We start from the raw sequence: 23,947 nt of genomic DNA on the forward strand, positions 1-23,947 counted from the left end.
ATTAGAGGCACAGATGCAGATCACTCTACATTTATATGTGCATTGTGTTTTATATTTGTTTGTGAATACTTCTGAGGCTGTTTTGACGCCATACAGACTGTTTCCGGTGTGTTAATATCTGAGGTAACTCCATTTTAGATGCTCAGCCTCAGCAGAAGCAAGGCCTTTGGAAGGAGGCTGAGTCACAGGCCGACAGTAGTCTCTGGGTTTAACACGTGCATGCGCAGTGTAACTGAAGCGACGTCCGTTTCTGATGACAGCAGCAGCTGATCACAGCTGGATCAGCTGATCACAGCTGGATCAGCTGTTTATGTCTGAACTGATCTAATACTAATAAAGAAACAGAGTTATCAGAGCAGCAGTGTTTCTCTCTGTAGTCTGTTACCTGTTGAACAAACACCTGCACATGAATAACAGCTGCAGTCTGTATTTCTACTGTGGACTGAGTCCTGCTTAGAGGACCAGGAACCATCTCTACTGTGGACTGAGTCCTGCTTAGAGGACCAGGAACCATCTCTACTGTGGACTGAGTCCTGCTTAGAGGACCAGGAACCATCTCTACTGTGGACTGAGTCCTGCTTAGAGGACCAGGAACCATCTCTACTGTGGACTGAGTCCTGCTTAGAGGACCAGGAACCATCTCTACTGTGGACTGAGTCCTGCTTAGAGGACCAGGAACCATCTCTACTGTGGACTGAGTCCTGCTTAGAGGACCAGGAACCATCTCTACTGTGGACTGAGTCCTGCTTAGAGGACCAGGAACCATCTCTACTGTGGACTGAGTCCTGCTTAGAGGACCAGGAACCATCTCTACTGTGGACTGAGTCCTGCTTAGAGGACCAGGAACCATCTCTACTGGATCAATACCTTTATATTATTTATTCATTATGAGCGTCTGTATTATATTGATATAGAATAGTGTAAAATAAGAATATTAGTTTAAATGTTCTGTATAAATAAATGCAGTGTTAGTAAACCAGATTATTGCACTACATTATTGTACTGTTAATTTCAGTATTGCAGTTGAACATATAATAAATTATAGGGTTATAGCTGCTGCTGGGGGTAAAAAATAATAAATATATGTTGTACACAGACACACACACACACACACACACAGCAATTTACAATCTAATGAACATATCTACCGTTTTCTAGACTATATAAGGGTATATTTGATCCAAATACAATTTATTTACTTTATGTTGTTGACGTCTGTATGACAATAAAGTAGAATAAATTAAATGTTAGTTTGGGCGTGTTCCATGAGCCTGTTCAGTAACAGGACACGTAGCTACATTTTCAAATAGGCCTTAACCCTGTTTTTAAAATCTCCCATGCTTATAAAAGAATCTGTTTTAAAGTGTCTCTGTAGATCACACCAACATGAGGGTGCAAAAACAGGTTTGAGGAACGAAGTAGGACTACATAACTTGTATGCATGACCGAAGGTTTGCAGCTACTGATAGTTTTGTCTGTAGAGTTTCAAGTTTCAAGTTTATTTGTCATATGCATTTAAAAGTACAGTGTACAGTGAAATGCAATGAAATGCATTTCACCCTGATGGCTCTCTCTCAGCCCTTAAAATCTATAAATAGTACAGTTGATAAATACTTCAATTAATAAGACAATACCTGAGAATACAATTATAAAACAACCTAAAACATCTATAAAACAATCCACAGCTCTGCATTCATTTAGTGCTACTGTTCAGCAGTCTGAGGGTAAAAACTGTCTCTGAGGCGAGAGGTCCGAGCTCTGATGCTCTGTAGGAGCTTCCCTGAAGGGAGATAAGAGAACAGAGAGTATATGCTGGATGACTTGTGTCCTGCAGGATACAAAGAGCTTTCTTCCTGCAGCGAGTGGTGTAAATGTCCTGTAACTGTGGTAACGGTGATCCAATAATATTAGATGCTGTTTTCACTGTCCTCATCAGGAGTTTACAGTCATATGATGTAATGTTGCCAAACCAGACCAGTATGCATCCAGTTAAGATGCTTTCTATTGTGGACCGGTAGAAGTTGATGAGGGTTTTTGTGGACATACCATGTTTCTTTAAACACCTCAGACAATAAAGTCTCTGTTGGTCCCTTTTTATGACCCAACTGATGTGCAGGGACCGGGAGAGGGAGTCAGAGATATGGATGCCTAGGAACTTGAAGCTGTTGACAATTTGGACAGGAGTGTTTAATTTCTATCAACAGGTGATTGAACAGTTTTAATTCTCCTGAAGTCAATTAGAAGCTCCTTAGTTTTCTCCTCATTAAAGCAGCGGTCCCCAACCTTTTTAGCGCCAAGGACCGGTTTAACGTCAGACAATATTTTCACGGACAGGCCTTCAAGGTGTGGCGGATAAATACAACAAAATAAAATGATACGACCGGCATAAAAACAGTGGTATATTGTAAATATAATAATAAACGTGAATGCACTGTGTACTCATATGCAACTTTATTAGCAGCGTCCTCTTAACATCGCGCCAACAACATAACATGAGTATCATCCTCTCTGCCCCCTAACGCTCTCTGGTCGCTATGGTAACGTTTAAACATGCCTACAAAAATAAGATACAGATACACCACAAAAACGAATATAAAGTGCATGAAAAAATTAACTCACCATAACGCTAAATCAATGTGAGCCCTGAGCTTGTTTCTCTGCAACGAGACGGTCCCATCTAGGGGTAATAGGAGACAGTGACACCCGAAGTGTGTTGCTTATGTCCAGTCTACTCCGTAATTTAGTTTTGGTTGCTGTCACTGCAGAAAACCCCGCTTCACACAGATAGGATGTCGGAAATGGCAACAGGGTTTTCAGTGCTGTTGTGGCGATCTCAGGGTATTCTGCCGAGACTTTAATCCAGAACACCGGCAGAGTTGTTGTCTCGAACACACTTTTAAGGCCGCCGTCATTTGCGATCTCCAGCAGCTGATCTTCTTCTTGCACAGACATGCTGGATTCTCCTGGTTTGTTGACAAATGGGTCGCGGATCCATTCCTTGGCAGTTCGTGGGTCTTTTGTGGTTGGGAAGTAGCGCTCGAACTCTTTTAAAAGCAAAGACAGGTGATCGTGCACCAGCTGGGAGAATGAAGGCTCGGGCTCAGTCTCACCCAAAATCCCCGGTATTGTCTGTTAAATGCAGCTTTCTTTTTCTTGGAAGTCGTTGGCCCTTCTTCTGTCTCTTCACTGGGCCTTTTCCCCTTCCCAAAGAAACTCTCCAAAGACGTCTGTTTTTTACTCATTTTGCTAGCTTGTGGGTTAAATTTTAGCGTTAACGTATCACTACGATGTAACGGAGAGAATCCGGTCATTTTTCAAAATAAAACATCATTCAGATTCAGATAATAAATAAAACGGAAATAATGTAAGTTATTTATTCTTTCTGTGCGGCCCGGTACCAAATGACCCACGGACCGGTACCGGTCCGCGGCCCGGGGGTTGGGGACCGCTGCATTAAAGGACAGATTGTTGTTGTGACACCACATAGTCAGGTTCCTCACTACGTCCCTGTATGCCATCTCATTGTTATTAGTAATGAGCCCTATCACTGTTGTATCATCTGCTAATGTCACAATGCTGTTTGTATGATGTATAGCCACACAGTCATATGTGTACAGACTATACAGTAAGGGACTGAGACGGCAACCTTGTGGAGCACCGGTATTCAGAACTGTGGTAGATGAGTATCTGTTTCCTACTCTTACTGTCTGGAGTCGGCCTGTCAGAAAATCTTGTATCCACCTGCAGATGGAATTACAGAGGCCGAGGTCTGTCAGCTTAGATACTAGAAGAGATGGTACGATTGTATTGAAAGCACTGCTGTAATCAACAAACAGCATTCTGACATATGTGTTTTTTCCCTCCAGATGTTTTAGCACGGTATATAAAGCCAGTGAAACATCATCATCCACAGCTCTGTTAGACCGATATGCAAACTGTGATGTGTCAATATTGGCAGATATGTTGTTATTTATGTATGCCTTAACCAGTTGCTCGAAACACTTCATTATCACTGATGTTAAGGCTACAGGTCTAAAATCATTCAGACAAGATGCAGGTGATTTCTTGGGCACAGAGAACACAGATAAGGAATGAATCAATGTTTAAATATGTTTTATATGATGATATTTATCTTAGAATGGTTTTACAACACTGTATATTTGTGCTTGTGTGTGTTGTGGTTCCTTTTATACCCTTTTGTTTTTAATAATAGAATATATTCAAGAGCAACCAAATGAAATCAAACTCTCCACCATGACGGTTTTCATCTTAAACTATAAACTGTGTGTTGATGTTTTTATTCTTGTCTGGTGATTGTGATGATGTTGACATGTTATACAGGACTGTTGGTGACGCAGAGCTCTTTGACTTCAGCAGACAGCAACACTGACACAAGTAAGTCTTCATTGTTTGTCCAAACTCCTTCATTAGTGAACTATGGCTGTCTGAGTGTCAGTAATTAAGAGAAGCTACATTATTTGTATTCTTCCCTCCAGGTGAATTCTTCTCTGATGTTTCCAGCAGAGTGACATCATGGCGACTGCATCACCTGGTGAGTCCAGTCAGACTTTATTAGTGTGGATAACACACACTCTTCTCTCACTGTCCACATGTTACACCGTGTCCTAACTGGCTCTCTGTCCACACTGAAGACGTTAACTATGCACTTCTGTTACGTCATGTAAATAAACCACGTACAGATCAGCTGTGAGCTCCAGATCAGACTGGAGACGTAACCACTTCAAAGATGGGTTATTAGTACATGCTATCTTCCTACGTTTGTAGCCTACTCTTAAACAGAAAACACACGTTTTGTAGGAGCTAAAATCTAATACTTTAGCTACTGAGGTGATTAGCCCTGGACTGACGCGCTTTTCGCTGTAGATGGTCCTTTAGTTGTCTGTTATGCTGTACAAAACTGATCCTGAGTCCGCTCGTTGGTTTTACAATAATAGTTAATTTATTCTTAATATGGTATTAAGGAAGCAAGTCCAGTTACCATAGCAACGAGTAACAACACAGCAAACATTTCAGCGTCCCTGCGGTCAAAAACCCTTTGCCCTTCCGGGCTAAACCCTGACGCCAACAACACACCTCCTTACCTATATACCCGTGGCTGGGTCAGTCAATTAACGCAGTGCCGCCTAGTGTTCGTAAAAGTGAATTACATCCCAACCTCAGTATGTCAGCATCATGTTTTGGCTCTTACACACTGGCCCCTAATTGTTATGGCAGGCAGACATAACAATTCAAACAAAATACACAAAAAAGAGGAGCCAAATGTTACAATACACCAAGTTATGCATTTAAACTCCATGTAACAAACAGAGTTTTGTCACTGGCCTTTCAATTATGTTGGCTTTGGTCTTAAGTCTGACAGAACGCACAAGCCCCTGTTTGTCTGGAAAAACCTCCAGAACTCTGCCAAGTGGCCAGGAGCCACGGGGAGCTGAAGAATCCATGATCACCACGATATCTCCAGCAACCAGACTCTTTTTCTTCTGGTTCCACTTTTGCCTCTCTTGGAGCAAAGGTAGGTACTCCCGTATCCATCTCTTCCAGAAAAGATCTGAGAGGTACTGCACTTGTCTCCATCGTCTTCTCACATACTGATCGTGAGGCTCAAACACTCCAGGTGGTAAGGCTGGTTTACCCTTCAGGAGAAGTAGATGGTTAGGTGTGAGCGGCTCCAGGTCATTTGGATCATCAGAGAGCTTGGTAATCGGTCGATCATTCAAGATGGCTTCCACTTCGCAGAACACTGTGTGCAGTCCATCATCATCCAAGCTCTGCTGACGTAAGACAGAACTGAGAACCCTTCTCACCAGACGGATCATCCGTTCCCACACACCGCCATGGTGTGAACCAGCTGGCGGATTAAAACTCCAACGAATTCCAACCTGTGACAGAGCTCCTTGAATCCGGTCCTGATTCAAAGCAGAAAGGGCCTCCCTCAGTTCTCTTTCTGCCCCAATGAAGTTGGTACCATTGTCTGACCTCATGTGCTCCACTTGTCCTCTCCTGCTGATGAAACGCCGCAAAGCATTGATGCATGCATCCGTTTCCAGCGAGACTGCTACCTCCAAATGGATGGCCCTGCTCGCCATACAGGTGAATATAGCTCCATACCTCTTGCAGGTTGATCTTCCCCTCCTTACTTCAACTGGTCCAAAGTAATCTACTCCTGTGTTGGTAAACGGTGGTAGATCAGGCAGGATTCTCTCTCGTGGTAGATCTGCCATTTTTTGTTCCACTGCTCTTCCATTGTAACGTCTACAAAAACTGCATTCAGCAATGACCTTTCTGACAGCTGAATCAGCGTTGGTGATCCAAAACCTTTTCCTCACTGTAGACAGAGTGTGAGCTCGTCCTCCATGGCCCAGATTCTGATGTACATGCTTGAGAATGAGCATCGAAACATGCTGATCTTTAGAGAGGATAAGCGGATGTTTGGCTTCCTCAGGCATTGCTCCTCTGCTCAATCTTCCTCCAACTCTCAAGAGTCCATCCTCCAGAACAGGGTCCAGTCTGTATATCGAACTCTGCCGGCTCACTATAGCCTTCCCAGAAGACAGAGCAGAAATTTCCTCACCAAATCTCTGTCGCTGGCAATAGCGGATGACGGCAAGCTCTGCTCCTAACAGATCCTCCAGTGTCAAGATGAAGCTCCTGGACGCCACTGCAGCCCTTCGTCCTTTAGCCGGCCTTGAACTGTTCTGACTGGTTTCCTCCGAATGGTTAGCCTCAGAAGCTTCCAGCTGCTTTCGTAGGCGAATCTTTGCTAACAACCCGACCTTTAACCTGAGGAACCAGGCAACTGATGTCTTGAGCCTTCTCCAGTCAGAAAAGTATCCAATGAGCTGGTCAGCAGGACTAGATGCATCACACACACCGACAACATTTACTGTCACCTCCTTTCTGACCTCCTGGTCATTAGAGTCCACAGCTATGTCCAACAGAGTTTTAGGCCAGTCCTCCTCCTGCTTCCAAAGAAACGCAGGGCCTTCAATCCACCTGCTGTTCTTCAGAAAGTCGGAGACCTTCATGCCTCTTGATGCATCATCAGCTGGATTGTCCTTTGAACCGACATGTCTCCACTGTGAGGGTTCAGATGTTTCTCTGATGGTCGAAATTCTGTTGGCCACAAAGGTGTGAAAGCGCCTGTCCTCATTGCTTATGTACTTCAACACTGAAGTGCTGTCGGTCCAAAATACTGACTCCTCCAGCTGCAAATCCAGCTCTGCCTTCAGCATTGAGTCCACTCTGACAGCAAGAACTGCTGCTGTCAACTCAAGACGGGGAATGGTTACAGCCTTCAGTGGTGTCACTCTGGCTTTACCGAGCAGGAAGGTGACCTGGATGTCGTTGTCATCATTTATCATCCGGACGTATGTTACAGTTCCGTATCCACCTTCGCTGGCATCGGAAAAATGGTATAGTTGGGCATGTCTGCTCTCTCCAAAGTCTACTGGCTTGATGCATCTGTCCACCTTGAATGCAGCCAGCAGGTCCAAGTCTTCCAACCACCTTTTCCACTGATGTAACATATCCTGTGGGAGCTCATCATCCCAACCACAACCTCTTCTACAAAGCTCTTACTGCATCATCTTGGCAGGCAGAGAGACTGGTGCCGGGAAATCCAGGGGATCATAAACAGAGCTGGTGATTGACAACATACCACGTCTGGTGAGAGACTGTTGTTTTAACTCCATCTTGAACCTGAAAGCGTCGGTCTCCACACACCACTGTAGACCCAAAGCTCTTTCCATTGGCAGCTTGTCTCGATCCAGATCTAACTCCTTTAGGTCCTTGGCCCGTCGTTCCTCTGTGATGGTTTGCAAGACCACACGACTGTTGCTGATCCACTTCTCCAAGGTGAAGCCCCCCTTCTGACAGAGAGCAGTAAGATCTTTTACCATCTGAATGGCTTCTCCTTCAATGGCTGAGCTCTTCAAACAGTCATCCACATAGAAATTCTGTTTGACAGATTGAAGCACTTCAGCCGAAAACTCTGACTGATTATCAACCGCAGTTTTCCTCAGTGCGTAGCTTGCACAACTTGGGGATGAAACAGCGCCGAACAGATGTACAGTCATTCTATACTCTGCAGGGTCCTTAGTGACGTTTCCATCTGGCCACCAGAGAAAGCGGAGAAAATCCTTATCCTCCTCAGCAACCTTTACTTGGTGGAACATGGCTTGAATGTCACCCATGAAGGCTACAGGTTCCTGTCTGAAGCGAGTAAGAACTCCTAGCAGCGAGCTGGTTAGGTTAGGACCCTGCAAGAGTTCGCTGTTCAGTGATACTCCCTGAAATGTGGCCCCACAGTCAAACACCACTCGAAGGGTTCCTTTCCTTGGATGGTGGACGCCATGGTGGGGATGTACCATACCTTCCCATTTTCCTGATGCAGTTGATGTTGAGGTACTGGCTCTGCATAGGTCTTACTGATGAGCGCATTCATGTACCCTGCATACTCCTGGTGCAAGTGTTTGTTTTTGAGGAACCTTTTCCTCAAACCCTGGATCCTTTGCTTTGCCACTACGAAATTGTTAGGCAAATAGACTTCCTTGTTCTTAAAGGGCAATTTCAAACAATACTTCCCATCCTGAAGTACCGCTGAGTGCTCCACAGTTTCCAGAAACTTGAGGTCTTCTCTGGACATTTCTTTTTCCTCCCCACTCCTTTCATTGAAGTCATGGTTGTACTGCTTGGTTAGCATTTCTTCCAGTTTACACACAGAGATCCGGTTTACATTAGCAGAGGGAAGCCCTGCCTCCAGGGTGCCACTGTTTCCAATCAGCGGCCCATTAACGACCCATCCCAGCACAGTCCTAATGGCATACGGGCCATTCCCGCAGCTGTTGATGACCTCCCAAGGCTCCAATATTTTGGGAGCATTTGTTCCAATCAACAGGTCGACATTTGCCTTGATGCTTGGAATGTGAACTTTTGACAAGTAGGGCCATTTAGCCAGGTCCTCGTGTGTCACCATGCTATCAGTGGTAACTGGCATTTTCTTCTGTGTGAAAACCTCTGGGAGAATATAGAAGTCATCACCATCCAGATCAGAGACCTCCAAACCAGTCAAGGAGTAAGCTGGAACAACTGTTTCTTGACCCATTGTGCGCAACAAGAAACTGGTTCTTCAGCCTGTAACATTCAGCCTCTGCATAAGATGTTCTGAGCAGAATGTGGCTGAACTACCAGGATCCAAAAAGGCATAGGTTTCAATGATGTGATTTCCTTTTGCAGATTTAACCTTAACAGGGAGAATGGAGAAAACACACCGGTCCTCACCGGCCCCTGTATGTCCACATGTTTTGAATGAAGATGGCTGTTCAGATGGTTCCTGCTGCCAAGCTGTTGTTTGCCTTTTGATGTGAAGCACAGTGGGATGAGTTTGTCCACAAACCTTGCATGTCATGCGCCTCTCGCAATCCCTGCTCATGTGATCATCACTTAAGCATGCAAAGCAAACTCCCTTTTCCCTCAGAAACAGAATTTTCTCCTTGTGCTTCTTTCCCTTGAACTGTTTGCACTCGTCCAATGAGTGACTACGAGCACAGCAGAGGCATTCATCTTTTTCAGCTTTGGCTGGAACTGATGTTGGTTCCTTAGTCTCCTGGGGCAAGTCCTTAGATGTTACTGTGGTGGCAACAATGTTTCCCTTCACCTTGTACCCCGACTGTGGTTTAAACCTGGTGAGAGGCTTCGTCCCAGTAACGCCAGATGTTGGTTCCTGTATGTTGCCAAACAGCGGGTCGGAAAGAATTCTGACACGACGCTCCATGAATGTGACCAGATCAATGAAGTAAGCTCTGTAATTGCTTCTCTCCATTATGTCATGAGCTACTGTCCTCCACTGTTCCCTCATTTTGAATGGTAACTTTGAACAAATGGCTCTCATATTTACAGGCATATCCAGTTCTTCCATGTACTGGAGTTCCCCCATCACATTGCAACAGCCACGTAAGAACAAAGAGTAAGCTTGGAGTGCTTTCATGTCCTCAGATTTTATTATTTGCCAAGCCAAAGCCTTTTCCATATAAGCAGTTGCGATTTTGTACTGATTGCCAAAGTGTTCCTGTAGAAGACCCTTCGCCACTGCATAGCCACGCTCAGGAGCCATATGTTGGCAGCTACGTACCAGTTCTTGTGGCTGTCCTCTGGTAAATTGTTCCAAGTAGTACAAACAATCTGCTTTTTCTGCCTTTTCCTCCACTCCTTGCTCAAAGGCTTTGATGAACGTCCTGTATTGAAGAGGATCCCCTTCAAATAAGGGAATATCTCTCGGTGGTAGAGACAGTGAACGCTGCTGTTGAACCAAAGCAGCTGTGATTTCATTTTGTCTGTGCATGATGGTAAGTATGTCCACAGTTGGATGTTGACCGACCAGATGCTGGTATGTTGGCTGCCTTTCCTCTGGCTTTAACTGAGCAGTTGTCTGTTGGTACTGCAGATGCTGTGATGTTCCCAACAACTTGTTTTCCTGCTGATGTTCATTTGGTCTCATATCCAATGGCCTGTTAGACAGTAATGATCCTTTTGTCATATCATTTTGTTGTGATGATTTCCATGATCCAGGTTTGTATTCCTTTGCAGAAGGATTCAATACATTTGCAGATTCCAGTTTCCTTTTGTCCCTTTGCAAATAGGAATTCATGCCATTTGATGGTACTTGAGAGGAGCTTCCCACATCATATGCCCTCAATACTGCTAGCTTAGCAGTGGATGCAGCTAGTTCAGCTTCCAAGTCAAGCTGCTCTCTTTTCCTCTTCAGCTGCTGTTCTTGCTCCTCCAAAGCTTGTCTTTCTTTTAAAGATGCAACAAGAGCCATGAGTGCAGCTCTGTCTGCCTCCACCTTTATTCTGGCAGAGGATGTGGTACTGGACTTACCACTGTTCATACTTTTGTGGCTTAAGTGTTTGCTACAAACATTAGAAACACTGTCATCTGGATGAATATCATCCTCAATATTACCATTTTCATGTGTGTCAACTTCAGTGTATGAAACCAACCTTTTTGCCTCAGCAATACACTCATTTGGTGCCAACATTTTTGCATTAAACCATGTTACATGTTTTTCTTTTTCATCACACAGCAACAAAACCAACAGAGATTCATGCACACATTTAGCTTCATCACACACATTAATCAACTCTTCAAGAGCATTTTGTACCTGTTCTTTATCCCCCATAACCATCAAACTTTGAATTGATTTTCTTATGTTTGTTACTTTGTTTAGCTTAGCCCTTCTGCTGTCTTGCAACTGTTCCAGTTTATCAGCAAGCGCTTTTACGGTGAGCTTTACTACCCGCTTCTCAGCTGGTGTTTCAACACCGGCAGTCTCACTAGCGGTTTGTGCACCAGTCCCGGTAATACGGCCCGACGCCGCTTCGCGACTCTCCATACTAAACAGTCAGTCACTTATCAGTCAATGTAACAAACAGTCAGCGCAAAGTCCAAAGTCCGCCCGCTTCGGCAACCAATGCATTGGATTTCCGCCCGCATATGTGTGCACACACTTTATATGGCCATTATACAGTGTAGCGCTACGATACCTCCGCGTCAGGCGCCTTGTAGTGATGCCGTGGTCCGATGCTCCACAGCCGGCTTTAGCATTAGCTCCGTAGCTCCTCCGCCCATGGATGGCTGCAGACGTCCTCCAAACGCAGCCGAAATCCACACCGGCAGCTCTCCTCGTCCTCCCGCGTCGCCTCCGTTGAGTTCCAAACGTGCCGCCGTTTCAACGAAGGTCCAACAGGACGGGTTTTTGACTAATTGTAGGAGCTAAAATCTAATACTTTAGCTACTGAGGTGATTAGCCCTGGACTGACGCGCTTTTCGCTGTAGATGGTCCTTTAGTTGTCTGTTGTGCTGTACAACACTGATCCTGAGTCCGCTCGTTGGTTTTACAATAATAGTTCATTTATTCTTAATATGGTATTAAGGAAGCAAATCCAGTTACCATAGCAACGAGTAACAACAACAACACAGCAAACATTTCAGCGTCCCTGCGGTCAAAAACCCTTTGCCCTTCCGGGCTAAACCCTGACGCCAACAACACACCTCCTTACCTATATACCCGTGGCTGGGTCAATCAATTAATACAGTGCCACCTAGTGTTCGTAAAAGTGAATTACATCCCAACCTCAGTATGTCAGCATCATGTTTTGGCTCTTACACGTTTTATATTGTGATATTTACTGGAAATAACATACAATATAGCTCGCCGTGCATCTTACTGGTGCCTGGGATGCGACATCATCGCAGGCAGTGACACAGACAGAGGCCTGTACTAAGAAGTGAGTTTGAATTATGTCCTGCATCTGTCAGTTTAAACTGTGTTGTCTTTAGTCTGATTATGGCTTTAACTTCTTGGTATTTGTGTAATATTACCACACGATCCCCACACTGAGCTCTGATTGGTCAGTAGGAGGTGCTTTTATTTGAGTTGATCTCTTATCATAACCTTCAGGTTAGCTGTTCAGCATCAGTTACCATGATGATCTACCCCGGTAAGAAGTGAACCACCTTCGTAGGACAGAAAACCCAGAAGGGTTAACCCTGAAGTTACCTCACTAACGCCAAATCCTGCTTCGTAGTACAGGCCTCTGGTGTCGAGATACAGTAAACAGAGAGTTAAACAGATTAATCTGACATTATGACTGATTTCTTCATAAACACAATATAAGTTAATAAACACTAAATGTGGATGTTTCTCTCACCAGTTGTCGTCCCTGCTCAGCCAGCTGTATAGTGTAACATTAGTCCATTGTGTTTTCAACAATACTGAACAAAATAATCTAAACAGGTAGAAGAAGTCAGATGTGAGAGGAGCACAGGATGCTTCTCTTACTCTCTTGGTCCTCTCTTGTGTTTTAATGCATCTGAGGTCATCTGTCTCTCAGTTTTATCTATTGATCTAGATTAAAACACACAAACGTTTAACGTGAGCGGATCAAAACGAGGCTTCGTACTGAAATACTGTAGTGACGGCTCATATTTCCCAGAGTTTCCATAGTTGTCACTTTGTCCTGTGTTTGTGTTTTGTTTTAACCTTTAGTGCTGTTACATTAGCATACCAAAACTCCCGTTACAAAGTCAAAGTTATCAACGAAGCATATTTGATCAGCGCTGCCTAGTTTGACCGTTTGATTGCGTGTGATTGACAGCTGCTCAGAGACGGCAGGCTCCAGATCAGCTCTGATTGGTTGTTTTCCTCCGGTGTGTGAAATCTTGCAGATGCCGTTAGGAGCACCGAAGGACAGAGAGACACATGATGTTTGTCAGATTACCTGTCTCATGCACTACTGTCAGGATATAGAGACCGTTTTATAGAAATAACTTTTTTTAACCATATTTGCTCCATTTCTACCCACTGCTGCTTTAACTAGGACAAGTAAAAACACATATACAAATAAAAAGCAATTTGTTCTTCCACAAACAGTGTCTCTTTTAATATAAGATTACATGTGAATGAATCAATGTTCTGTATTCTTATAGTGTCGGATGATCTGCAACCTGGGAAGCGGAGCAGCAGCTCCGAATGGCTGCCACCTGACAGTGAGTTAAACTGCACTGAGTCACAATTATTCTTCTGTATATTAACATCTAGATTGACAACAGACAACACAAAACACATATAGCAGCTTGTAATTAACTAAATGGAAGAAAACACGGACAAAGGGACCGACAGTGAAGTCCAGAAGTTAATTTGTTCATGAGCACAAACCCACTGAGCCAAAGAACGACAGCAAATTCTAAATGAAATTTCAAAAGGTACTTTCATGGCAGCTATTTTGCTTGAGTTTATATGATTGTGGCATGGAACAGAGTTGATTATTTATTCTTATATTACTCAAAGAGTGAGCTTGTGAAACATAGCGAACAAGCCGCACGCGGAAAAGAAAGAAAAGCCCTTGAGATATGTAGTTCTCAGGGGAGCTTCCCAGAGGACAGTTTCTCTCAAGGAGTCCCCAGAACTGTTTGGTCTGAAAATGGCTGTGGTTTGGCATCCCTTAAACCATTAGTATCTTAGCCTGCTTCATTGATTCATAGCACTCTAGGTCACTAGCTTTAGTCTTCTGTAGCATACGTGTTAGGCAGCTAGCTAGCTAGTAATGTAGTTTCAGTGTGCTGCTGACCAATCCAGTTGATCAGGAGAGAACCAGACTGACCGCTGAACCCAGCTGCTGCTTTGGAAAGAGGAGGTGGTGGTAGGCGGGGTGAAGTTAGTCAGGAGTTTCTGATGAGTTCAGATCAGAGCAGAGAGCTGCTTCATTTATCAGATGGAGTTGTTGATTGACAACTGGATTGGGAGACAGCGGAGGCAGAGGGTCCACTGGCCAAGGACCACAGACCTGTCCCTTCCCTCCCTTCACAATATGCCAAGGCAACATCAATTCAGCAACACCCCTCAATGGACAGCGACAAATAGTAAACTGAGTGCCCTCCTATTCAGAAAACACAATATGAAACTTACTAATATAAGACCATTCTAGGGCTGTATCGAATAGTTGGAAGCTTTAAATATGGATACTGGTACGTTTTCTCAAAATATCCTTTAAAGGTCACCTATTATGCAAAATGCACTTTTCCATGTCTTTTAAACATCAATATCTGTCCCCAGTGTGTCTACAGGTCACCATAGTATCATAAAAGACCATCCTCTCTCTTTTTCTCCTGCTCCGTTTGTCCGGAAATGGGTGTCGAAAATCACTTTGCTTTTTTTCCTTCTCTTCTGACGTCATTAGAGAATTGCAAGCGATGTAAGGGTTTCCTGGAACCAGAGCAGAACCTTCAGTAGCTGACCCCGCCCCACAACACATCACTGTCTCTCCTCAACCGAACTATGAGCAAAGTAGCTCCTGTTAGTCTGCAAGAACCAGCAGAACCGTCTTCATGTAGTCCCATCATCTAAATATAACATGTTCTTTCACAAAGGCTTTATGTAATTACACTGTTTCAACAGCTGATATTTATATATTATATATATTTGATGTCATGCATGTAGAAGAGTACAGGTAGTAAATAGTGACTGTAAGCAACACAACACATTTCTGTTTCACAGTCAAACTTTATTTGAGTTGACAGATGACAATATAAATTATACACAGCATCCCACCTGCAGTTATGTTGACATGGTACAGGAGAAAGTCTTCAGCTCTGGTAAACTATGATAAGCTAAGCTCCGGTGGTCTGTAGTCATGGTAACACAGAGACAGCTACTACAGTAAATAATATACCATTACTCTGATTAGTTTTTTCTACGTTTATCAGCTGTCTTTTACCAGAAATAATGAACTGACTACTGTTTCACATCTTCTATTTTCCACCCTGATGTTCACTGTGTTTACACACCGTCTCATAGCGGTAGCATGTAGCTAACCCGTTAGCATGTAGCTACAGTCAACATTTAAGGTAACTCCAGGTCTTCTTCTTATTTCACAGGTGATGATGAGAAGCAGAGCCCAGAGTGTCTCAGGATTGTGCTGATAGGGAAGACTGGCTGTGGAAAGAGCTCTTCAGGAAACACCATTCTAGGAAGAAAGGCGTTTGAAGCCAAATCAAGCCAAACGTCAGTCACCAAACTTTGTCAGAAAGAACAGACTGAAGTGAACGGTCGTCCTGTTGTTGTGGTCGACACTCTCGGTCTGTTTGACACAACTTTGTCCCATGAAGAGGTTCAAGAGGAGATGTTAAAGTGCATCAGTCTTCTGGCTCCAGGACCACATGTCTTCCTGCTGGTGTTACAAATTGGCAGACTCACACCAGAGGAGAAGAAGACATTAAAATTCATCAAGAAAGGCTTTGGGGCAAATTCAGAAAAGTTCACCATCATTCTTTTCACACATGGAGATAACCTGGAGGATGAGGAGCAGTCGATTGATGAGTACATTAAAAAGAAATGTGATGATTCCTTTAAGAGGCTGGTTGCTGACTGTGGAGGAAGATACCATGTGTTCAATAACTATGATAAACAAAACTGCACACAAGTCAGTGAACTGATAACCAAGATTGACAACATGGTGAAGACAAATGGAGGCAGCTGCTTCACCAATGAGATGCTGCAAGAGGCCGAGGCAGCTATAAAGAAGGAAGTGGAGAGGATCCTGAAGGAGAAGGAAGAAGAGATGGAGAGAGAGAGGGAGGAACTTGGAAGAAAACACGAGGAAGAAATGCAAGAAATGAAAAGAAGAATAGAAGAACAGAGAGCAGAAACTGAAAAGGAGAGAAAACTGAGAGAAAAACAACTTGAAGAAAAGGAGGAAAACATAAAGAAGGAACATGAGAAGAGAAAGAAAGAACAGGAAATGAGAGAAGAAGAGGACAGGAAGAGAAAACAACAAGAAGAAATTCAACGACAGAAGTGGGAACAAAAACTTGAAAGTTTGGAGCAAAAAATAAGATCGGAGTCAGAATCAAAGGAAACCAGTGACAGAAAGCTGAATGAGACCAGAGAAGAGATGAGACAAGAACGAGAGAACTGGGGGAAAACACGAAAAGAATTGTGGGACAAACGACATCAAGAAGATGAACAGAGACGACAAGAGGAGCAAACAAGATTAAGAAAGCTTCAAGAAGAATACAAACAGGAAAGAGAAACATATGAAAAGAAAAGAAAGGAAGAGGACCGAATCAGAAGGGAAAAAGAAAAAAAAGAGAAAAAAGACATCGAGGAGGATCATAAGAAAGAAATTGAGAATCTGAAGAAGGAGTATGAAGATGACGCCAGAGAGAAGGCTGAAGAGTTCAATGAATTTAAAGAGAAACACAAAAATGATTTCACAGCTCAGATGCAAAAGACAAAGGAAAAACAGAGAGAAATATATGACCTTGTGAAGTGTGTGACCAAAGACAGAACAAATATTAATAAAATCAATGAGTTGCTGAAAACACACAAAGAAGAAATGGAGAAGGTAGAAAAGGAGGAGGAAAAGGAAACCCTGCTGAACAAACATGAAGATCAATTAAGTGAGTTGACGCAGAAACTTCTGAATAAAGTTGACGAACCAGGTTGGTGTTCCATCTTATGAGGCATTTAATGATTTAGCCATGCTAGCGGTTTGGATTTACAGATGGTGATGTCATCAGTCTGTCCACCACTTTGATCCAGACTGAAATAGCTCAACTATTGGATGGACTGCCATGCAATTTGTAGAGAGAGAGAGAGAGAGAGAGACAAAGAGAGAGAGAGAGAGTGAGAGAGAGAGAGAGAGAGAGAGAGAGAGAGAGAGAGAGAGAGAGAGGATGTATGTTTGAGAGTAAAGAAAATCCAATAATATTAGTTGATCATTTTTTTCTGACATAATCACATAAAATAAACATTTTGGGAAACATCCCTTGAAGGTGGTTATGAAGAGTTATAACAAAGATATGTAACGAGGCGTGATATTTTACAGTTCAATAATATTTTTATAATCAAATACAGCAGTAAACTTTCCTTTTTGTAAACAGACCAATACAGATCTATCAGTGATGAGCCAATATCATGTAATAATGTAATAAAACCGTCCCTGTTGATTTGTCCTTCTGGGTCAACTCAAGTGTGTCTAAGGGCCCTATTTCTGTGGCAGCGCAACGCTCTGACAGTTTGGTATTTTCCTGACCATGAAATTCTATTTTCCATCAAAGTGTTTTTTAGGTGCACAGGTTCATTCAGATGAATCAGCTCAGAGCCGGTCCTTGGTACATGCTGCACATATATGAACCAAAACAGCAGGTGTTCTTGGCGACGCCCACGCAGTCCATGCACCCAAGACCTACCACTGAGCACTTGTCGTTGTGTTTTTCACGGATAAAATAGGTCCCTAAGAGACATGCAGTGACAAAATGTTCATTTAAGTTGTGACTACTTAGTGATAAATCAGGCTTTTCATAGCTAATTAACTCATTGACTGTGTACAATCTTTATTTTAAAAACTTCTGGTCTATATTACTGAAAATAATCGCTTAAACCGTAACGCTCAGGATCTTCTTTGTTTCTCTGCTGTTAAGTTTGGTTTAAAGAGAATCTTTATGATAAACTGTATTGTTTTCTTTTGCGCTGTTTTGTTGGGAATAATTTGCCTATTTTGCTGTTTCTCTTCCTTTTTCCAAATTGTTTGTGTAACTATTTAGAGATAAAACAGACAGCCTATTAAATAAAAGCTTTATTAAAGGACCAGTGTGTACCATTTAGGGGGATCTATTGGCAGAAATGGAATATACTATTAATAAGTATGTTTTCTTTAGTGTATAATCAAAAATAAGAATGTTACAAACACTCTACACAGTGGCTCTGCTATTCTCCAAATGACCTACGCTATTCTGAACAGCTCCAGATATAGCCATTCACGTTTTTGCATTTTCACGTCGGCTACCGTAATTCTCTAATGCGCTTGGCAAGCACACGGGAGAGGTTGCAATCTGCAACCTCACCGCTAGATGCCGCCAGATGTTACACACTGTCCCTTTAAAGAAAGACTTCAACAGCTGTAAATTCTGCTTGATCTTTAGAGACGATCTTTGTTTTCTTTTGAAAATGAGAAACAACATGATGTTGGTCATGTAAGTGGAATGAAATGTTAAGATGTCATTCAACCTGTTTTCTGTGCAACACCCAACTCACAAATATCACAGCAAATATTAAGCAAACATGAATATCATATATATGTTTTTGTTACATGTCAAATAAGAATGGATGCTTTATAGCTTGATTACATCCATTTAATGTACAGGAATCTGAAACTTCTTTACTCACCTCTATGTATTTCTGTATTTCCTTGATGTCAGGATACTACTGTTACTGAGGATACTGTCAAAGTATTCAGAGTATACTAGGTTTACTTAGCCAATGTTCAACTGCAACACATTATTCTGTACAGTTTAAATATGTTTGTCCACCTCCTGTATAATCACATTGATCATCTTTCAGTTGATGGTTCCTGTTATAATGTTTGTATTGTTTTGTCCAGCAGATGGAGCTCTAACATCAAGTGTCATATCTGTTGGAGGTTTGAAATATTGTAGTAATCTTTATTTTGCTCACCACATTTAATGTTGACTGTTGTATCATTTGAAATATGTCATGGTTAAACATTTGTCATTTGTGAGTTTTTCGTTGTATTCCTGTAAAAAAGAAACAGAAGAGAAACAACCTGCACACAGACGTTATGCTCCACAACTTTACTTTGACAATATTTTGATCCTGTGTGAATCTTCCTCTATCAAGATTTCATAGAAATGTATTTGAGTTCTTCAGATATTCTGGTTAAAGATAGTCAGACTAAATATCTCAGATATGAGGAAGAGCATGTATGAAATGAATAAGAAGAAAACATCCTGTGTAAATATGATTTAAACTTCACATCAAAGAAATAAAAATGTTGAAAAAGAGTTTAATGTCTACATTTATTTCACATGATTTAAAATATGTTTAGAGCTGAGTTCAAAAATAAAAATCCTGTAAAACATTTTATAAGCTTGGATTATTTGTAGCACTCAATCAAAATAGGTTAGTTTTATATAAAATACAATTTTATATTCATATTTAAAACATTTCATTGTGATTTATGAAATATTTAGAAACACGTCTGATCATGTTCTGACTCTTTTCTTCCTGGTTAATCATCTTGTGAGTGAACTCAACTCAAACTAAAACACCTCCCAATATATTTATTGATATTTGTGAATGCAGTCTATCAGTGATGAGGGCGGTGATCATTTAACCGCACTAGGCTGACATCAGCTGTCAGAATTGAATATTGATCATTGATCATCCTCAGTCCAATTCAATCAAAAGAAATTAACCTGTGAGAGACGAGAGGATCATTTCACTCTCATGTCTCCAATATGTGTAACTCTTTGAAAGCAATGATCTTACTGCTCTGTTTGTGCACAGGGAGCCATGCTCTGTCTGATAACCTCCATGTCCAGCAGGTGGAGCTGTAGCATCAACCTCTGATGATTGGAGCCTCACAGAACACTGCTGGTTACAGCTTTCCATTTGAGAGTTCAGTCTTTAATGAGATGCTGTCTCTCTGTCTGTCTGTCTGTCTGTCTGTCTGTCTGTCTGTCTGTCTGCCTCTCTGTCTGTCTGTCTGTCTGTCTGTCTGTCTGCCTCACTACAAATCATAACCAATAAATAAGCATCACTATTTAACAGGCTGAGGAGCTGAAACAAACGTGCATTTGTAGACACTTCACTGATATAAAGTTATCAGGTTTAATGTGTAATAAAATGAAATAATTCTTCACATTTCATGGGATTTATTTCTGCAGATAATCTGAGAAGAGGTTGTCATGGTGATGATTTTGGATGTGAGGAAGAACACGTTTCCAATATCACTGGAATATAATTAATAAAAATCTCATAATTAAACACACATTACAGATAATATTAAATTTAAATAAAACATGTCAGGAAGAATCAAAATGTTCAAGAATGGAATAAAGAATATGTAGTTTTAAAGAATAAATAAACTTTGTTTTCCTCACATTCTTTGATGAACAGGAGTCACGCCTTGTTCTTGTTTTTTACTTTCACTTTTAACTTCGTGTTGTTTCTTGTCCTGCTCTGATGTCGCAGCAGAAGCTTCAGCTGGTGAGTAACGTTAAACTACTAAAACCAGATCGATAGAGGTGATCAAGTCAAAGTCCTCTAGAGAAGTGAAGTCTGTCGGTAAACGAGGATCAGTCACGGTGATTAATGATTTACAGACTCACGGTAACATCCGATCAGAAATACTGTCCGACAGTCTGCAAGAAAACTCTTTTACTGGAATCAGAGGAATCAGAGGAATCAGAGGACGTCGATTCAATCAGTTTAAACTATAAAACAAAATCACAAATGAATATAAGGGCTGTGAATGTTTTTAAGTCTGTAAATGAGGAGGATTTAGTCAAATTATGACAATGTATTTACAGAATGATGAAATTCTAGTTGTAAATTAGAGGCACAGATGCAGATCACTCTACATTTATATGTGCATTGTGTTTTATATTTGTTTGTGAATACTTCTGAGGCTGTTTTGACGCCATACAGACTGTTTCCGGTGTGTTAATATCTGAGGTAACTCCATTTTAGATGCTCAGCCTCAGCAGAAGCAAGGCCTTTGGAAGGAGGCTGAGTCACAGGCCGACAGTAGTCTCTGGGTTTAACACGTGCATGCGCAGTGTAACTGAAGCGACGTCCGTTTCTGATGACAGCAGCAGCTGATCACAGCTGGATCAGCTGATCACAGCTGGATCAGCTGATCACAGCTGGATCAGCTGATTATGTCTGAACTGATCTAATACTAATAAAGAAACAGAGTTATCAGAGCAGCAGTGTTTCTCTCTGTAGTCTGTTACCTGTTTAACAAACACCTGCACATGAATAACAGCTGCAGTCTGTATTTCTACTGTGGACTGAGTCCTGCTTAGAGGACCAGGAACCATCTCTACTGTGGACTGAGTCCTGCTTAGAGGACCAGGAACCATCTCTACTGTGGACTGAGTCCTGCTTAGAGGACCAGGAACCATCTCTACTGTGGACTGAGTCCTGCTTAGAGGACCAGGAACCATCTCTACTGGATCAATACCTTTATATTATTTATTCATTATGAGCGTCTGTATTATATTGATATAGAATAGTGTAAAATAAGAATATTAGTTTAAATGTTCTGTATAAATAAATGCAGTGTTAGTAAACCAGATTATTGCACTACATTATTGTACTGTTAATTTCAGTACTGCACAGTTGAACATATAATAAATTATAGGGTTATAGCTGCTGCTGGGGGTAAAAAATAATAATTATATGTTGTACACACACACACACACACACACACACACACACAGAGCAATTTACAATCTAATGAACATGTCTACCGTTTTCTAGACTATGTAAGGGTATATTTGATCCTAAATACAATTTATTTACTTTATGTTGTTGACGTCTGTATGACAATAAAGTAGAATAAATTAAATGTTAGTTTGGGCGTGTTCCATGAGCCTGTTCAGTAACAGGACACGTAGCTACATTTTCAAATAGGCCTTAATCCTGTTTTTAAAATCTCCCATGCTTATAAAAGAATCTGTTTTAAAGTGTCTCTGTAGATCACACCAACATGAGGGTGCAAAAACAGGTTTGAGGAATGAAGTAGTTCTACATAACTTGTATGCATGACCGAAGGTTTGCAGCTACTGATAGTTTTGTCTGTAGAGTTTCAAGTTTCAAGTTTATTTGTCATATGCATTTAAAAGTACAGTGTACAGTGAAATGCAATGAAATGCATTTCACCCTGATGGCTCTCTCTCAGCCCTTAAAATCTATAAATAGTACAGTTGATAAATACTTCAATAAATAAGACAATACCTGAGAATACAATTATAAAACATCCATAAAACAATCCACAGCTCTGCATTCATTTAGTGCTACTGTTCAGCAGTCTGAGGGTAAAAACTGTCTCTGAGGCGAGAGGTCCGAGCTCTGATGCTCTGTAGGAGCTTCCCTGAAGGGAGATAAGAGAACAGAGAGTATATGCTGGATGACTTGTGTCCTGCAGGATACAAAGAGCTTTCTTCCTGCAGCGAGTGGTGTAAATGTCCTGTAACTGTGGTAACGGTGATCCAATAATATTAGATGCTGTTTTCACTGTCCTCATCAGGAGTTTACAGTCATATGATGTAATGTTGCCAAACCAGACCAGTATGTATCCAGTTAAGATGCTTTCTATTGTGGACTAGTAGAAGTTGATGAGGGTTTTTGTGGACATACCATGTTTCTTTAAACACCTCAGACAATAAAGTCTCTGTTGGTCCCTTTTTATGACCCAACTGATGTGCAGGGACCGGGAGAGGGAGTCAGAGATATGGATGCCTAGGAACTTGAAGCTGTTGACAATTTGGACAGGAGTGTTTAATTTCTATCAACAGGTGATTGAACAGTTTTAATTCTCCTGAAGTCAATTAGAAGCTCCTTAGTTTTCTCCTCATTAAAGGACAGATTGTTGTTGTGACACCACATGGTCAGGTTCCTCACTACGTCCCTGTATGCCATCTCATTGTTATTAGTAATGAGCCCTATCACTGTTGTATCATCTGCTAATGTCACAATGCTGTTTGTATGATGTTTAGCCACACAGTCATATGTGTACAGACTATACAGTAAGGGACTGAGACAGCAACCTTGTGGAGCACCGGTATTCAGAACTGTGGTAGATGAGTATCTGTTTCCTCCTCTTACTGTCTGGAGTCGGCATGTCAGAAAATCTCGTATCCACCTGCAGATGGAATTACAGAGGCCGAGGTCTGTCAGCTTAGATACTAGAAGAGATGGTACGATTGTATTGAAAGCACTGCTGTAATCAACAAACAGCATTCTGACATATGTGTTTTTTCCCTCCAGATGTTTTAGCACGGTATATAAAGCCAGTGAAACAGCATCATCCACAGCTCTGTTAGACCCATATGCAAACTGTGATGTGTCAATATTGATAGATATGTTGTTATTTATGTATGCCTTAACCAGTTGCTCGAAACACTTCATTATCACTGATGTTAAGGCTACAGGTCTAAAATCATTCAGACAAGATACAGGTGATTTCTTGGGCACAGAGAACACAGATGAGGAATGAATCAATGTTTAAATATGTTTTATATGATGATATTTATCTTAGAATGGTTTTACAACACTGTATATTTGTGCTTGTGTGTGTTGTGGTTCCTTTTATACCCTTTTGCTCTTAAAAATAGAATATATTCAAGAGCAACCAAATGAAATCAAACTGTCCACCATGACGGTTTTCATCTTAAACTATAAACTGTATGTTGATGTTTTTATTCTTGTCTGGTGATTGTGATGATGTTGACATGTTATACAGGACTGTTGGTGACGCAGAGCTCTTTGACTTCAGCAGACAGCAACACTGACACAAGTAAGTCTTCATTGTTTGTCCAAACTCCTTCATTAGTGAAC

General features: G+C 41.7%; 3 protein-coding genes across 4 annotated transcripts in view; all 3 read left to right on the plus strand.

Moving 5' to 3' along the window:
- LOC119492980 (actin, non-muscle 6.2-like) overlaps positions 1–23,947 on the plus strand; it is an 840,607-nt gene that overhangs the window by 743,953 nt on the left and 72,707 nt on the right. The gene's annotated exons all lie outside the window — the stretch shown is intronic.
- Positions 1–23,947, plus strand: part of LOC119492997 (L-rhamnose-binding lectin SML-like) — a 301,994-nt gene that overhangs the window by 110,593 nt on the left and 167,454 nt on the right. The gene's annotated exons all lie outside the window — the stretch shown is intronic.
- Positions 1–23,947, plus strand: part of LOC119493204 — a 90,956-nt gene that overhangs the window by 53,963 nt on the left and 13,046 nt on the right. The window contains exons 12-13 of the mRNA XM_037778353.1: positions 13,510–13,569; positions 15,457–17,040. Coding sequence (XP_037634281.1) covers positions 13,510–13,569; positions 15,457–17,040 — 1,644 coding nt within the window. The remainder of the gene's footprint in view (positions 1–13,509; positions 13,570–15,456; positions 17,041–23,947) is intronic.

Source organism: Sebastes umbrosus, chromosome 8, assembly GCF_015220745.1.
Source record: "Sebastes umbrosus isolate fSebUmb1 chromosome 8, fSebUmb1.pri, whole genome shotgun sequence".
Lineage (NCBI taxonomy): Eukaryota > Metazoa > Chordata > Actinopteri > Perciformes > Sebastidae > Sebastes > Sebastes umbrosus.